Raw genomic sequence first — 18,524 nt, 5'->3', positions numbered from 1 at the left:
TTAAATTTTTTATTTTTGGCTGCATTGGGTCTTTGTTGCTGCGCGCGGGCTTTCTCTGGTTGCGGCGAGCGGGGGTTACTATTCGTTGCGGTGCGGTGTCTTCTCTCGTTGAGAAGCACGGGCTCTAGGCGCGCAGGCTTCAGTAGTTGTGGCACGTGAGCTCGAGAGCGCAGGCTCAGTAGAAACTATATATTTTAAACCTTAAAAACCAACTACCTTAACCCCTTCTCTTAATGAAGAGACAACTGAAGCCCAGAGAGAAGCAATGACTTGCCTCATATCACACATCTCATTAGTAAAATTATTGAGGCTATACTCCTGGTCTCCAGCATTCTTTCCTTGGTATATCTTACTGGGCATGGAGGGCACAGAATGTCCTAGGACCTGGCTAGTATTTCCTGACAATAATCAGAAATTTTCACAACTGCTAAGATAGAGAAAACGCAGGAATTGAGATAAAACATAGCACCTTAAAAGAGAGGTAAAGAACTGCAAGGCCAAGATTAAGGTGAGGATTTAGGGGGTCTATCAGTTTGACCCCTACTTTGTCACTGTGTCTGTGGGCAGAATATTCATTTACTTTGCCCCTGTTCTCAGAATGTAAAAGCAGAAAGAAAAATATTATCGAATGTCACTGGAGTGTTTTCAAGAAAAGCCAATAAAAATGATTACTAGAGCAATATAAAAGTGCTCTATAAAAGCTTACCTATCAACAGTATTTAAGCAGCGTGCTACTGAGTAGCTGACAGGGTGCTCCTGTTTTATAGATAGCATTTATGGACTTTCACACCCCAAATTTTCACTCTTTATGAATTGTGTATAAATTTGGGAAGTGGTTGAAACCGCATATCAAATCAAAACTGCTTCTGAGGCACTGTGTCAAATAAGTGTAAATATCCTTGGTTAATCTCACATGTAACACAGAGTGTGGTGGAAGTGGGTCTATCCTCTGGAGAGCTAAGAATATTACGGATGGTTATCTTGGGCCTTTGGAACATTTTGTTCTGGGGAAAGTAAAGAATTTCTCCAACTCCAAAAATGTGGGTTGGGTATTTCATTTTTTTACACATAATTATCTTTCCAGAAACTATAAAATTTGCATTATTCTTTTGCTAATAATTTGGCTATAGAGGCACACATTACATAAAACCTTTTTAGCATGTAGCAAACTGCAGAAGCACTGTCTCATCCATATTTTGTCCCACAGTATATAGGCATATAAAGATACTCCATATCTTTTTGTAGAATTTAACTGAGTTGAGATTATTACTGTGATAGTTTTCAAAACCGCTCCCTGAATTTCATCCCACGCCTACTACCAAATCAGAACTCCTTAAGATCAGCGACCATAACTAATGCATCTTTGTGACGCTAATGCCTAGCATGGTAGGAAGTTAATATAAATGAAAGGGAAAAAGGAAAGAACAAAGGGAGAGAGGAAGAGAGGGAGGAAGGGAAGAAGAAGGAGGAAGAAAAAGAAGGAAGAGAGGTAGAAAGATACTGAGTTTCTATTCAGAGGGATGATGAATAGAACTCCTCTCTTTCCTGGATCATTATTGATGGCCTCAGTTAGAAAAGGGTAAAGAGACCACGAAAATAAAATGCAGCCAAAATCAACATACAGAAAATCTAGGATAACCCAGTTACACTTTCTACTAGTGCTAGTCAAGTACCCTGTGAGAGCTACCCAGTCAACATCTCTGATTTCTAGCCTCCGGGATGTGTTCCCTTGGTAATACGACATCACTGAATATAGCCAGAGCAGAAGTTTTGGAGTCCTCTACTAGGGAAAGTCAGCGGGTTATCATGGAGAAGAAGAGACATAGCAGAGAATTCTTTTACCGTGAGTCCAATGAGCACTGTCCAATGAGCACTATACAATGAGCACTATCCAGCAGGAGACACCAAAGACATTATCATTCAAAGAGGCTTGAAAGTCCTCTCCTCATGGCTGAAAGGAGGCAGTACCCTAAAGATACCACAAACACGTCTCCTCCTATAAAGGAATCATCATCAGAAATGCACGGAAGTTTTTTGGCCGTAGACATATGCAGAGATGTGCAAACAGAGTGGCAAAGCAGAGACAGGAAGATATAGTTGGAGGATTAAAAAAAAAAATGAAAAAAAAAGTTCCAAATGTCCTAATGCAAGTGGCATCCACCTGTAATAAACCCACTAATAGTAAAGGAAGTAAAATAAAGAAAACATTTATAATTTAGAAAGAATTCCTGTTTGTATTAAAGTAGTGATCAGAGTGGTCCAAAATTCTGACCCTCTTACTGACAGCAATTTTTGTCTTGAATCTCTCTTTTGGCTTGTTCTGCCCCCCAATCCTACTCCACCGTATCAGACTGTCTCTACACCCCTCCAGGCAGTCACAGAATCCTAAAGCCACCCAGGGTAGCCGTCCATTCCCAAACAGTAGTGCTCAACTGGGAATATTGTTCTTTTAACCAGGATTAGAATGAAATCCAATACGAGATAGACGAAAATGTGGTACAGGGCCCATGGGAATTTGGGCTTGCTATGCTGTGACAGATCTCCTTGTCACCTGTAGCTTCTGTGATTCCATAAGACTCATCATATTTGGGTAATTTGTGCTTGTCACCTACAGCAGGCAAGGCTAATAGATACATCGGTCCAGAAAGGAGCTATAGGCAGCATTTCAAGATCTAACCAAGAGGGCAGTACCTACCCAAAGCTCAGAAACAATGTAAAATAAATTGCCCTTTGTGATTACCTTCAAGTTGAACTTCATTTATACTTTTCAATTACCTTTCAATGTACATATTAAGCTCAGACTAACTGAGGCATTTTTTAGTCAGAAATTGTAAGATTTAGGACAGAGCATGATCCCTATTGCTTTTACTGACCAGACACATTCTTAATTAAATAAGTGAATGGAGTAAGCAAGGCTGCACAAAGAATATATGAATGAATAAACAAATTATTATCTATAAATTGAATCTGTCCAATTTTCATTCATTCATCACTTGACATTTATTGAGCATGTACTACATAAAATAGTTCATTGATTCATTGGAATTATCATAACTTGAAAAATAATAAAACTGAATTTCCTTTAAAATATATTATTTTTAGACTTTCCATTGATTCAAGCAGTCTTCCTTTCTATTAATCCAAATCATGAGCATATACCTAAAATCACATTATGTCTTTCTGTCTCTACTTACAATTTCAGAAATCCCAGTTTAAAAATATGATCTGAGTAATGTCAAATATTTTCTATATTTAAAATCATGATTAATTTCTAAGATTTATGAAAATTACCAATAGGTAGTCGGTCATATGCAAAGTGATTTCTAGCCATTGTATCTAAGGCTGGAACTTAAACCTAAAGAAGAGTAGTTAACAAGGTTTGTTTTGCTGAGTAAATTAAAACCAAAACCATTCTTATCACATGCCTTACCTTTTCCAGGGAAATATTCCCATCTTCTTAACCTCAAGGTCTGGCCCCTGGGGCAGGTATATAGTTAGAATAAAGATTTAAGATGAGCCACTGGTAGAAAGAGGTGTGTGCTTTATCTGAGGTTAGATAATGCTAATAACAATAATAGTTAATATAATCTGGCTGTTTACTCACAGAATTTGGGGGGTAAAATGAAAGAAGTAGACCAGAAAATATCTAGAATAATCTTCCACTATCCTGCAGTATCTAATGTGGAGAGATGGATATCATGGCAAATACTCAATAATTACTTTCTCAATCTAACGGTCAGATAGCAAGGCATTTCCCAGAGCATCCTCATGGTGTAGGTGTTTTCCCAAGGGCACAGTGTGGGTGTGTGCCCAAATTTGGGTCCTTGGACACATAGTGGGTTAAATCACTAAATTCTAAAGGAGTAAACCCAACCTTTTCAACTGGCACAGAAGCAACTTTATCTTAATGTCTGGGGCTGAAAGGTATTCATGGGTCACACTAGGCTAGAGAAAGACCTTGGAGACCATTGGCCTCCTTCACCACTATGGATGGGTTGGGGTGGAGGGACAGATCTAGTGCTGAGGGGTGAAGTTCCCTTAAATTTATCTTGTACTGTGAATGCTCTATTCCAATTCTGCACAGGCTCTTTGGGCAATAATAGTGAAAACACTCCAGGTTAGAGCTCTAAACCAAAGAGAATCTAGTAACTTTTTAAAATCACAGTCAGCCCTCAATTATGTATGTGTATGGTAGAAAGTAGTGTCTTTGATAATAAAATGATAATTTATGTTTGACTTCACAATGTGTTCTATATTTGGGGTTTTTCTTTTGTTTTTGGCAACATCAACAGACTTATTTTCCTAATTAGTCTGACCCCGATTAATGTTACAATTAACATTCTCTGAGCGTACATACACATACGCACACTGCTCACCAACTGATGGGGGAAAACGCCCAGAAACACATTGTGGGCTAGGAATAGGTGGTCTGAGAGTATGTTTTAGCTGCTGGTAGTTCACAAACTACATCATCTGAATCAATAGGGAGTTGGCTGCATTTACACCAGGCACTTCCCAGAGCTAAATAATCACATTAGCTAATTCCCATCCATAAAATATATGTAGCCTCAGTAATTACTTATTAAACTAAGTCTATCCAGCACACGGAATATTTTTTTCAACCAGGATTACCTAGTTTTACTCTTTATGCCAATCCAGTTAACAAGGTAATTGTCAGACCTGTCTAGTACCGGCTGCTACACAAACCTGCCCAAGTTCTTTCTCAGGCTTGGAGATATTTGGGAACGTAGTGGCCAGAGTTAGCTCTCAGCCCTGCCACTTTGGGGAATTCAGCGCAGCTTCCCTTGATTTCCTGAATACACCTTCTAGAAATGTCCCCTCTCCCTTGAAGGCACAGGGGGCCTGGCCTTCCAAATAGGCCCCCAAGTAAAGGTGGCCTGGCCCCCCATGGCGTCTGACCCTGGAGGTCGCTCACCTATCTTCTCCTCCGCTTGGCTGCTCTCCGCAGTCTCCGATGGAGGCTGGGCTGTTGCCTTGGCAGCAGCATCCTCTGCAGCAGGGGTGGTGGCGGCAGCAGCAGCAGTGACAGCAGCAGGCACGTCGGCTTGTTTAGGCTCCTCCTTGGCTGGCGCGTCTTCGGCCTTGGAGGACGGCGAGTTGTCAGTGGAAGCTTTAGTGGCACTTTCTGTCTCAGCAGAGCCGGCCTTCTCCTCCGAGGGGGCAGGAGCCTGGGGCGCTGCCTGCTCTGTGGCAGCCTCGGGGGCGCCCTCCCCCTTCTTCTCCTCGGAAGGAGTTTCGCCCGCTTTGCCGGTCTCTTCCGGCTTGGGGCCGGCGGCTGGGGCCGCTTCAGCGGGAGTGGAACCTTCTCCCTCCTTCTTCTCCGCACCCTCAGCGACGGGGGCTTCATCCTTCTCATTCGCCTCCGCCTCAGCGGCTGGGGCATCACCCTTCTTCTCTCCTTTGAGCTTTTTCCTCGTTATGTGTCCACGGAAGCTAGCCTGAATTTTGGTCGCGGCCTTATGAGCTTTATCTTCTGGTTTGATGCCATCTTGTTCAATCTTTTGGTCCTCATCATTTTTTTCAACCTTTATGGAGAAAAGGGGGGGGAAAAAAGGAGAGATGGAGCAATGTTCTTTTCCTTCAAATCACAGCATTCTATAAATGCATACTGAATGACTTATTCTGTGCCAGGCTCCATTCTTGGAGTTAAGAAATCAGCAATACCCCGGAAATTCACACCAAGCCCCCTCTCTTTCTGATGAAGAATTTAGGAGAGAACACATTAGTTTCTGGGAAAATTAATGTCCTTCTGGCCTTCCAGAATCACTGGCATTATTTTATATGTCTTTCTTCCCCCAACTCAATGTCTCTCCTTTGCTAAACTTAAATCAGCCTTTTTGTGGATGTACTTTGACAACTCAAGTCCACCCAGCCTAGGTTTTCATCAGTGACCTCTGAAAGATATTGGTTTTCCAGGGTTTCTGAGAGGGTCTCTGTGAAAAACTTATGATTTAAAAAAATATTGTGGAAAAGCCTATTTGTTTCCCCAAGATTTCAGGTCTCATCAGGAAACCAGTAGGTTCGGGGCAAAGAATATGGTTCAGGTTTAAACAGCAAATTCCATCAGGGTCTTGTGCAAAATGCAGATGAGTTCCAGGGCTTTGAGGGGTTTGTTCAGGATGTGACAAGTCAGAATGCTGGTCACAAAATGACGTCTGCTTTCCTCTGTGTGTGGTCCAACATCAGTAATGAACATACCAGGCCTTCAAAATTTGAATTCAGAAAATGGTCATTATTCTTGAGTTTTAAAAAAAGAGTGGAAAACACTGCTTCCGCTTTCGAAAGAGTGGCATATATTCACTAAATCACAATTTCTTATTCCCAAAGCAATTTAAATTTAAAATTAGTTTTATATTATCATCAACAGAGCCATCCTAGCACTGAAGGCAAGAGACTAGAATACAAAATTTTTACCATTTGATCATGTTACAACGTAACATAGGCTGCAAATAACTTTTTTCCACATGGAAATTAAATCACAGGATAGGAATAGAAGGTATAGTCATGAAAAGAAATGCCTAGGCAAGTACTCAGAATTCTATATAGCTCCGTTGCCCACTATGGTGCCCCAGTGTGGTCACTTATAGTCCCCATATAGCCATTATATTAGTTTCAGGTATACAACACAGCAATTCAACATTTGTATATATTGCAACAATAAGTCTGGTTAACTTCTGAGAACGCTGTCTTAGCAATAGGGAAATACAGCAGTGAACAATGCAGCAAAAGACCAATAATTAAAGAATGCTTCTCATGTACCGAGTCCTCTGTTTGGCCCCAGTCTCGACCTTGGCCTGACCTTGGCTTTTGCTCCAGTTTAGGATGCAAATCACAGCAGGCCAACACAAGGCATGCTTTCCACCTGTCATACAAGCTCTGCCCGAGGGACCCAGATCCTGTTCATCATGATGTAGACCTGTCTGACATTCTTTGGACAAGCATATGGGCCTGTATTGCTTAGGTCCATCAACATGCTAGTGAGTATACAAAGGTATTTTTGAAAATAAGCTGCATGTGAGAGTAAAAGCAGGATTAATAAATTTCCAGTAAAACTCAAGGCAAGTTTCTCTTCTTCCTCAGTTAATGGTGTATGTATCCATACAAAAAGTGAAGGAGTGCATGAAAGCACTTTGGAAGGGCCCATTCTGCTGCCTCTTCCCAGTGCCATGCTGCCACACTGCTCAGTGCTCTGATGCACTACCACCTTCCCGCTCTCCTACTGCTCTTGATGACTCCTACTGGGATGCACACAACACGATCTGGGGCACGGGAGCAGCTGTCCCTGCCAGGAGCTCTCTGCTCAGAGATGGCAGCATAACCCTCTTAAATTAATAGTTGTGAATGGAGCATGCAGCCAAGATGTTGTTAATTTATTTTACTCTATCTTGCATTTTCTGAATGAGGCACCATCTTACATGATAGGACATCTGTACTTGGGCCTTGATGCGCAGTGGTTCTTTAATACAAATACTGCTCCTTGTGAAGGTAAACAAACGAATTCTTTCAGAGTAGGCAAGTGGACAGAAAAAACCCTCTGGTGACTCAAGAAAGCTACATCACCCTTTTCTCTTTAAGAACACAGAGAAAAGGAGATGAAACTTAAAACGCTAGAAAACATAAAAAGAAGGAAACCAAGAGTCTGAATGACATAAAGAAGATACTTTACAAGGATAAACGAAGAGCCCCTCTAAGTTCTTTACACCTCCAACTCCAATCTCTCTCTCTCTCTCTCTCTCTCTCTCTCGCTCTCGCTCTCGCTCTCGCTCTCGCTCTCGCTCTCTCTCTCTCAATTTCTCAGATCATCTGCCACTGTAACTTTCCACGTGATCAGGACTTAAGCTTCTGTGCACAGCCTCTATGTTGAAATGACTATTTAGAAAGGCTCAGACTAGACTTGGGTGCCAAGATTGTGGGATCAGTCTCATCTGAAAAATCCAAGAGTATAAGGGACACAAGACAGAAAGGTGTGGGCAGGAAGGGAGAGAATGTGAAAAGCCATAGTTAGGAGAGAAGTGAGACAATCCTGCAAGAGCTGGATACCCAAGTAGGTGGTCAAAGTACCCCCACAGGCATGCAGCTTCTCCAGGAGGAATTGCTGGGCCACTTAATATTATTAGAGATTTAGGGGAACTGGATTTTAGAAATTGGTTGGAAATAGACAACTAATACAAATTGTACAGATAGAGGGAAAGAGACAGAGACAAAGAGGGAAGGGGACGAGAAGGGAAGAGAAGGAAGGAAGGGGAGAAGGGGAGTGGGAAGAAAGGGAAGGGAGGGAGGAAACCAGCCTAAGATGAGGGGATTGAACAGAGGCATCCAGAAATAAGAATACTTTAAGTTAAAACTGGGTCTTAGGCCAGACAATTCTGGATGTGTTTGTGTGTATCTTTCTTTTGTACCTGTAATTAATTCCATAAATATGGCTTAAACTACAGGTTATTTTCTGGTAAAATTCCTTTCACAGTGCTAGAGGTAATTGCATCGGGAGTGCATTTTGCTGAGAGAGGTGACAATAATAAAGAGAACATTTCCCAAGACTGGCTGTGGGGGAACCCCAAGATGTCAGGCTACATAGACCTTTTCCCAACTGGAAATAGAAGAGCTTGCCTAAAACAAAGAGCATGTGAGCCCAGAGAAACTGGAGATTACTCACTACATTCAGCACAACCCTTTCAGCTTCTAAAAGGGAAAAACTGTGCCCTGAAAAGTTGTCACTTGTTTCACTTGATAGCATGAGTGAATCAGTCAGTGGCCCCACTTGTATTTGAACTCAGGTCTTCTCCCCTCCCACCCAACCCCAAGTCCAATTTTATTGCATCCGTGACCCAGAACAACTTAGTCTTTCTTGTAGCCGATTGTGCGTAAAGCATCATGTCAACATCCTGATTCATCTATTCATTTAGCAATACTGAGTGCCTATGCTGGTACCACAGACACACTAGTGAGCAGACAGAGACTGTATCTATCCACACAGGACTCTTTTTTAAATACACTTAAAAAAACTAAGCTCATAGTATTTAACAATCAATAATTCCCCAGGAATTCAAGGAGACACCCGACATTACACCTGTCTATAAAGCAAGGCCAATAGTCTAAATATGTCAGTTAGAGATGGAGGAAGTCCAGAAGAAAGGGGATCCTGGTACTTAATGGCTAAAAAGAGTTAGTTCATAGTCTCATAAAAATAGATTTATTTTTTAAACTCAGCGTTGCCACAAACAAGCTTTGTGCTGAGCTCTGATAAAATTCTTTCATTTTTACATGGAATTGTTGCTATCCATGAATTAACTAATGTGGACATGCCAATGCAGTTCCTTACGTGTAGGAAGAGGATCATTCTTAGTTGCCATACTTTTGTTTTCCAGGAATCTTCATTGCTATATTTTAGAATTTTTACTGATTCATTTGTTCAGGAACTCTGTAATTTATGAAGTCTTAAAGGAAACAAAGTATGGGAAATGTTAACTGTTCAACCAAGGCTAAAACCTTGGATGAATATTGGTTTGAAGAAGATGAAGGGTACCACTCTACTAAGTTGCTGGGATCTGGTCAAATTTTAAAGTCCATTAGGTGAAAGGGCAATACTTTTCATCAACATTTAAGAATCACAGATAAGAAAGCCAAATGTAAGAAGTACTATTTCATACCCAACATTGTTGCTCTGGTTAATAGTTTCCTTTTCCTCTTGGGGGAGGAGAGAGTGAACAAATTAGGATTCAGTCTAAGATGTCCAAAATTTGCATTTATTATGTTCCAAAAGAGCTTTAGGCAAAAAAATCTATAAATGCCTAACTTTCAGGACTTAAAATAGCGTCATCCATTCATCTGGGACACTTCAATTCATTTAACTGTTTCTAATTATCATAGGAATACTTCAACCTTCCAAGCACAGAAAAATGTGGCCCTGAATCTACTTCTGCTAGCTCTAAACACTACGATGATAATACTTCAAATTTTCTCTGAAACAGGATTGAACTTTAAATGCTTTTAAAAATCATTAGTGCACACCAGTTCTTCTTTCTAAGAACATCTTTAGTAAACCAAAATATTTTCAATTTGATTGAGCAAAAGATATTTCCGAGAAGCAAAATTGAAAGGCCAGGGACATCAGAACCAGAATAAAGTGTGGGTGGATATGTACGAATCTAACAAATACCTACTTATGGCTCACTCTAGTTTTTATTAATAATTTAGTGAGGTGAAATTCACATAAGAAAATTTCACTCTATTTTTCAGCTTAGTTGGCTTTGAGCACAGTTGAAAGCATATACTTTAGGAGAAATGTCCAAGTATTAAAGAAGCTCCCAGTGGAGCTTCTGTACCTGCTTTGAATCTAGTCAAAGATCAGAAGTCCAGAGAACTGCCCCTTATGGAGGAGCCAAAGGAGGATGCGCAAACCTTCTCCAGTTCTGTAGAGGAAGTGTCTTCAGGTTTCTGGGCAGTTCTAGGGAAGAAGGTGTCATTTAAAAGATGAATAGGCACAGCTGGGATACAGGGGTCCCTTAACACTCAATGTGGTTTGAAAATCCAACTAACAGTGTGAGGGGATGGGGGGCAGGATGCAAGTAGGTATAATGAAACAGTTGTGCATTTGCCAGCAATGGCCACCATTTTTTTAAACTCTTATTTTCAGTCCAGTGAAGAGTCTTCTTTTAGTTCCTGGGCAGGTGGGAGCACTGACATATGATAACTGAGCAATTCTCCAGGGGAACGTGAGACATCAAGAGTGACTTTGCAAATCCTGGCACAGTGGTAGCGAGGGGATTCTCTTTTCCCCTTCAGATGAAGTGTGCAGCATAACGCTGCAGCTCCACAGTCCTAATTAAGTGGGCAAGAAATGCTCATTGATTGGCTGACTATATAGAAAACCAAATATCCCACATTGGAAACTGGAATAGTAATGTGAACTTTTCAGAAAATAGCTGGTGATCAAAAGATGGGTCTTCAGCTCACTTTCATATATTATTTATTTAACATGTATAGCCCAGCTACTTCCTAAAGAATATGAAGTGGTATATTCAACCCAGTATAAAGTACTACTGGCGGAGAACTCAGTTTCCATTCAAAAGACTTATCTTTTATTTTATTTTGTATATGTAGAACTCTAGCTGTCCCACAAAGATGGAGATGAGGCAAAGAGCATATTATCATTGGCACCTTCTAACAGACAGAAGTCAGCAAATGAAACACTTTGTCTATTTCATTCATGGCTGAATCTCCAATTTCTAGAATGGTGTCTGGCATATAGCAGATGCTCACTTAATATTTGTTGAATGAGTCCAAAATTTGAACCTCTCAATGAGTGCCATTTCAGAAAGATGATGATAGGCAAATTAATATGGGATTCCATTTTGTCAACTTTTAATACCCTTCATTTCCCAGTGATGGACTTCAAGAGCATCTGTCTAAGACAGGTATATGTTTCCCCAACACCTAACTGAGGAACTGACTTCATGCAGTGAGGTTGAACAAAGAAGCCAGTTATGGAAATAAAGGTACAGGAGTCAGACAAGGAGAGAAGGCACAAAATGACATTGATAATAATAATTTTAAAAGCACTTGGAAATAAATCTAAGATATAACAACTGACATTCATTTTCTCCATGCGTTGCCTGGAATCATAGCAATCAAATTATTTTTCTAATATATATCTCTGCTTCTTCATAAGTTAAAGAGGCGAAAATATTCATAGAGGATTGTTGGAGACTCTCTCCTTCCCTCTGTTTAGAGTTGATCTGTATAATGAGCCCCATGTCCTAAGGTTGTAGGCTGGAGATGACTAGTCCCTTAGATATTCAAGGAAGGAAGGCCCTCTTCCTCAGATGGGGGCTGGGAAGATGCACATACTTATGAGATGAGGCACACACTTACGCTGGCCTATCTCTCAGGACTCATGCTAGACAGAATAATTTGACTAAACTCTTTCAGAAAAGCTTTAGGTATGGCAAACAGAGATATAAGTCACCTAACTGAACAAAGGGTCAAAGTCAGTGATGCCTAAGCAAATATCTGCTGAGAGTTAACTCTGAAAGGAAGGGGCTCGACCGTTGAGCAGCAAAAGCAGACCCCCCGATGAGAGTTGCTGATTGTAGTTCACTACCTCTGCTAGTGTTCACTACGGTTACTAGTGTTCACTACCTCAACAAGTCGTTCACTACCTCTTAAGTGGCACACTGGAAGGAGGGAGAGGTGGACAAGGTGAGGGGATACTAAACCTTGCTCTGGGAGAGGTCTCGGTGCCTACAGTGGCCACTGAGCTGGGAACAAGATAGAGGGACTCCCTATCAGGCTGCTGAAGAGGCTGGACTCACACACCAGACTATGAGAGGGACTGTGAGGCTTTTGCTAACAACTGGGGAAAGACAAGAGAAGAGCAGGCAGCCAGTACATCTGGGAAAAGATAGAAAAGCCGCCTAACCAGCAGACAGCCCATTGTACCACCATCACAGGGGAATTCCACCCAGTTGAGCATTCCCGAGAGCTGCTGGAGAAGGTGCTCAGAGCCAACCAGCAGGAAGAGAAGGCCCAGGTAACTCTGCCAAAAACTGCCTTCCTTTCAGGTGTGATGCCACAAAATGTCTCTGGTTGGATGTTCAGGAATATAAAACATGATGAGATAAATATTTAATTAAATTGCCATTTCTTCCTGCTCTACTGAATAGTGATTATTGATTTATTTTTTCTTATTTAAACCTTTTTCATTATGAAATGTAATTTATTACATTCTAAGTCAGCAGTACCTGATACATTTTGTTCAGTGAACAAGTGAGTGAGAGAGACATTCCTCATCCGCTCTACTATATGCCTTTCTCCAAATATTGTCACTGTTGGTCTGTTTATCTTGTTTTTCCTTCTCTGTGCTTATATTCTCCTGACCTATATTTGTATTTCATTTTTAACTGGCTCTTCCCCTGGACTATAAACTCTCTGGAAGCAGGACCTTGTCGGTTTTGTACAATCCTCAAAGCCTTGGTGGCTAAAACAGTGCTGGCACATGGCTGATGCTCCAGAAATATTTATTTGGAGCTGTTGTTAAGTAACTATGTGCCGTGTTATGTTAGTGATCAGAGAGCATGTAAATGGGCAGTACACAGCCAACTGGCTGGGTATCAGTGCTTCTCTCTGGGAAACTAATGCTCTGGGCCTTCGTCAAACTGTTCTCCAGCAGCCATATCCCTCTCTCTTACTTTTTTTTTTTTTTTTTGCGGTACGCAGGCCTCTCACTGTCGTGGCCTCTCCTGTTGTGGAGCACAGGCTCCGGACGCGTAGGCTCAGCGGCCATGGCTCACGGGCCCAGCCGCTCCGCGGCATGTGGGATCTTCCCGGACCGGGGCACAAACCCGTGTTCCCTGCATCGGCAGGTGGACTCTCAACCACTGCGCCACCAGGGAAGACCCCGCCTCTTACTTTTATAATGAGTATACCACATACAAGTTAGTATTTCAGTTTAGTTCTCATCATAACCATGTGAGGAACACATCACTGTGCCTGTTTTATAATCGAGGTAAATTAGGAAACAGAAAGGAGCTCAGTGTGATCCAGCTTCTAAAGACCAGGCCTGCCCTCAAGCCCACTCCTTGTTTAGTGCTTTTTAAAATAGATTGTAGGAAGCCAATATTCCCTGGTGGGTAAGAACATGGGCTGTAGAGTTAGATATGTATAGGTTCAAATCACTGCTCTGCCACTTAATTACCAGCTCTTGACCTTGGGCAAGATAACTTCAGTTTCTTTATCTGTAAGATGGGGGAGTAACAGGGCTATCTCACTGGATTGTTGTGAGGATTATATGAGTTAATGTATATAAAGTACTTAGCACAGTCCCTGACATACTTTACGTGCTCAAAAAGGGACAGCTAATTTTCTCATCATAATCATTGTCATCATCACTCTCATCTCAGAGTAATTTCTACATTACCATTACTGAGTCCACGAGAACTTATTCATCCTCAGAGAGATAAGCAAAAAATCATCTAAAGTATGCCACATACTCAATCTAGTTCTTCCCTGTCCTTGGGAAGGGGGCAGATCTGTTTACATTGTCAAGGATAAATCCCACTCTTCTACCACCTAACACACACCAACCCTCTCTAATCTTATCCATGTCTAAACCTCTACCTGGTCCAGCAACTTGGTGATGGAAATTCACTTAGACTAGAAGTCTGTTCGTTCTCAAAATATATACCTTTTACCTGACATCCCTCATCCCACAAAAAAAATCTCATATAGCTACTATGTCTTATTTCTATCTCACCATCTGGGTATATCCCTTCCACATTCAAGAAAACAACTGCCCTGCAGGTTCTGAGAGCTCCTCTATTTACACATCATTGGTAAAAGCTGCGGATGCAGATGCCAGACACTTTGTGGGGAATTAGCTTAGGAGCATGTGGCCCTGAGGAAAGAGGGACATAGAGATTTGGGATTTCCAGCTCTACCCAGTGTACCCCCATTGGCTAGTTAGTGAAGCCTCTCCGAGTGTCAGTGTACGTAATATGCAGGGGGGTACATAACATGTCATCAGAGCTCACGTCATCATGAAGCCTAGCTGATGGGAGCTGGAGAACTCGAGACGCCATTTGCTTTAAAAAAAATGACAGTAACTTGAATTTTTATATTCCAGGTTATGAAGTACTGTCCACCTCATAAAAAAGTTCCTCGAGGAATTACAATGAAGTAGGCTGAGCAAGTGTGCTATCCCCTTTGTAAAATGAAGAAACCAAATCCCGGATTGATGGAAGGCCCCACAAATGCTAGAACAGGTCTTAAACCCAGGCCTCCAATCTCCCTACATTTTAAGGAACCTAACAGAGAATTCAGTCTAAGAATTGAACACTAAACACTCAGAAAAAGAAAAAAGTGTCACCGAATATGCAGCAATCCTAATATCAGTACTGAGACTAGTTGAATTACATTTTAATGAACAGAATTGGTCTATATTTCTGATCTTATAACAGAGGTGCCTCCAGAGTCTCTATATAGGAGGAATTAGGGGCAGGAACATGTTTGAAAAGGGGAACTAGGTGATTTTTCTTGGAATTGCACTGGCACAGCAAGCATATTTCTTTGTACAATATGCTTATATCTAGGAGGTGGGATGATTTTGCAGAGACATTGCTATCTGTCAACAATAGTTTGCAGATGCCTTAATGGTCTGTATCAATCACCAGGTAAGTGATTGCACATTTAGAACAGTACCTGAGAAATCTAAAGAAAAAAAAGAGCAGCTATGTTTTCTTTCTGATTCTAGAAGATATGTTGTTTTATTCTTCCATGCGTGGAAAAAACAAATGAATGTTTTTGGTGGAAAGAGGTGAGGATGTCAGGTAAATGGCGTACAGTTTCAAGAAAAATAGACTTATTTCCATTTCAACTGGATTTCGATCCCCAAGCTGTTGGATAGTTGAAGGGCAAATACACAAAACCCTAGAAAAATCTGTAAATCATACCTGAGTCTAAATTTGCTAATGTTGTTATTCTTGTCATTCTTCTTTTCTTGCCTCTCCCTTTGTTTTTGGCATCAAATTCTCTCTAAGTCATCGGGCACTGACATTCATTGATTACATGGTTTGGCATAACTTTTGGCTCAAACAATTTGAGCTCAAATTCTGGTTCAGCCATGGCTCAAATGTGTGACCTGGAATAAATTTCTTAATTTCTTTAGAATTCGGCTTCTTCATCCCTCATACTGCGATACTAATACTTACTGTGCAGAATTTCTTGAGGATGAAAGAAAATAGTATTTTTAAAATGCCTGGTATTTAAGAACTCAACAAGTAATTGCCTAGAAGAAGACAATACAAGTGAAGTGAAAATTGCTGCCTTCTGGAGACTAGGGATTGGGTGAATTATTTGATAAATATTTTATGGTTTTCTATCTCTGATAGCTTATGGAGGAATTTTTCAGGACTATGCATATTTCATAAAAATAATAAATGATCTCCTAAAAAAAAACCTCTTTAAAGGTACTATAAAGTACCCTCAGATCCTTGCAGAAAATAATTCTAATAATAAATTGAAAAATTATATAGTACTATGTGCCAACTACAAATAGATTTATTAAATTTAATTCTAGTGAAGCTATGCAATGGGTACTATTATTTTACAGGTGAAGGGGCTTAGGCACAAGGACATTAAATAACTAAATCACACAGCTAGTAAGTAGCAGAGCCAGGATTTGAACTCAGGTTGCACGTGAGGTAAGATGACCCTAGGAAGACAGGGCTGGTCTACTCTCTGCAGACATTTTCTCCAGGTTCCCAGGCAGGGTGAAAAGTGGAGTGCAGGCTGGGAGAATCCAGAGCATGACTTTGTCACTGCCAGTGCCTGCCAAGGCTGAGCTAGTTACCAGTGTCTAAAAGACAGCTTCAGAGCTGTCACCCCAATTTCATCTTCCCCTGTCAAAATCTCTTTACAGTAGAAAAGTACAAATACATTTTCAAAGCAGGGACTGTGGTATCATGACCTCATCACCCAGGCGATGCTGTGACTCATTTTCCTTGTGAAGATCTTGACAGATTCACACCTGAGACGTTGAGAACAGCCTAGAGACCAGGTTTGCTATTAATTCTGAAAGCAGGAGCAAGAAAATATAAGAGAGCAGAGAAAGCAATACTGGGGGAAGTGTGGGGGGAGGGCTTCAGGTCAGGAATCATGACTATCTAATTAAATGAGAAAAGCAGATGAATAAACTGGAGTCACTCTTATGCTTATCAGAGGGAAGGGGCTGAGCAGGTGGTAAAGATTTATTCCCGAGGCTGAGGATTTAAATCCAGCCAGAGTTCCTGAATTAAACACTGCCTTTTTCTTAAACCAAGTATCCCTGTTACTTGACTCACAATTGTACTGAGGCAGATAGGGAAATCTATCTAGAACTGTTCCATGGACGTCATACTTGTTGCTCTGACTATATTCTCAAAAAATATCATACTGGGCTTCCCTGGTGGCGCAGTGGTTGAGAGTCCGCCTGCCAATGCAGGGGACGCGGGTTCGTGCCCCGGTCCAGGAAGATCCCACATGCCGCGGAGCGGCTGGGCCCGTGAGCCATGGCCTCTGCGCCTGCGCGTCCGGAGCCTGTGCGCCGCAACGGCAGAGGCCACAGCAGGAACAGAAAAAAAAAAAAAAAAAAAAAAAAAAAAAAGAAAAAAATCATACTATTTATGCCACACAGCTCCTTGCAGGAGTTTAGTGACGGTGTTCATCATGGCACAAAGAACCGGCTTTGTGGTTCTGCAGGGGGAAAACACTGCACCCTTTGAAGCCATCAAAGAGAGAAAATTCCCTCTTATCTGTTTTTGAAGCAGATTCTCCAACTTCTGGATTAATCCAGATGAACTTACCTTCCAAGGATTTATGATAACCTGATCTTTGAGCCAGAACAATTAGGCTGGGTAATTGGGTAAAATTAAGGAGGTATTAAGTCTGATTCTGAGGTCTTAAAGTCAATGAAAATTCCTTTCCTTTCTTCTTGATGCAGAGACAACTATGAGATGTGCCATAACCCTCTATGACCCAAAGAGCCGCACAGAACACCAAGTTCGTGCCCGGCACTGTGAAACTCCAACGGGGGGCTTTACAGACGTGTAGTAACATGGGGAAGCCCTGTCCTGAACTCCAGAGTTCCAGGAAGGTAGGATGATGCAACCACTCTTCCCACAATTCTGATTTACTGATTGGAAATCAATGATACTCCTACGTCAGCTCAGGACTAGACCCAAGACTAAGATTAAAGATTCCCAGGGCTATTCAGTAGCTATCTCTCCCTTTGGTTGGGCCAACTTGATGGCTCTAGGTTAGAATAATTCCCTAGCTTCTCCCAAAGCTGAAGTCATAGCAAAAGTCATATCAAACCCTGGTACCTGCCTGGTACCTCTGCAGCCTCTAGTAAGTGGGTGCACATCAGCCTGGCTGTGCAGCCCAGAAACATACAACAGAAGGTTTAAATCACTGTGGAGAATCAAGGTAATAACGGCATAGCGGGTGGCAGCAGCGGAGTGGGTGTACAGGAAAGACATAGAAAAGATTCTCCTTTTACCAAATGTCTGAAATTCCACCTTGGAACATTATTCCCTTATTTTAAGGTTTAAAACAGACACTGAAAGCTAACACTATAGAAGCTCTCTTAATTGGTCTGTCTTCCACTCTATGCTACATAATTGTATGAGACTAAGCTAAAATAGAGTTATGGTTTCATCATAATGTGGTCTCCCCCTCCCCCTAAAAAAATCTTTAAATATTTCCACTGTTTAGCAAGCTAAGAATATATGCATTGCTTCAGCATTTGAGAAATTCATGGAATGGACCCAGGCTGCCCTTCCTGCTTCTCTCATGAGCACACCCGTTACTTTAGCTAAGTAGATCTGCACACTGAATACACTCCTCACTCCAAAAGTCTGTGACCTCACTTACAATTTGGCCCTCCACAGACATCTTTCCTTCTTGCATTTCTGCTGAAACCCCACACACCCTTCATCACTCTGTTTGTGAAAGTAGGTAAGCAAATTCTT

At 41.4% G+C, this 18,524-nt stretch overlaps 1 protein-coding gene across 2 annotated transcripts in view; it reads right to left on the bottom strand.

The window, feature by feature from the left end:
- GAP43 (growth associated protein 43) overlaps positions 1-18,524 on the bottom strand; it is a 92,619-nt gene that overhangs the window by 36,648 nt on the left and 37,447 nt on the right. For both annotated transcript variants that reach the window (XM_027105239.1, XM_027105250.1), the window contains exon 2: positions 4,937-5,546. In XM_027105239.1, the coding sequence (XP_026961040.1) occupies positions 4,937-5,546 (610 nt within the window). The remainder of the gene's footprint in view (positions 1-4,936; positions 5,547-18,524) is intronic.

The sequence above is a fragment of the Aethalodelphis obliquidens genome, unplaced genomic scaffold (assembly GCF_003676395.1).
Source record: "Aethalodelphis obliquidens isolate GAN/ISIS:26980383/991018 unplaced genomic scaffold, ASM367639v1 scaffold1, whole genome shotgun sequence".
Classification (NCBI taxonomy): Eukaryota; Metazoa; Chordata; class Mammalia; order Artiodactyla; family Delphinidae; genus Aethalodelphis; species Aethalodelphis obliquidens.
The sequence above is the reverse complement of the archived record's forward strand: the minus strand, read 5'-3'. Positions and strand labels throughout refer to the sequence as shown.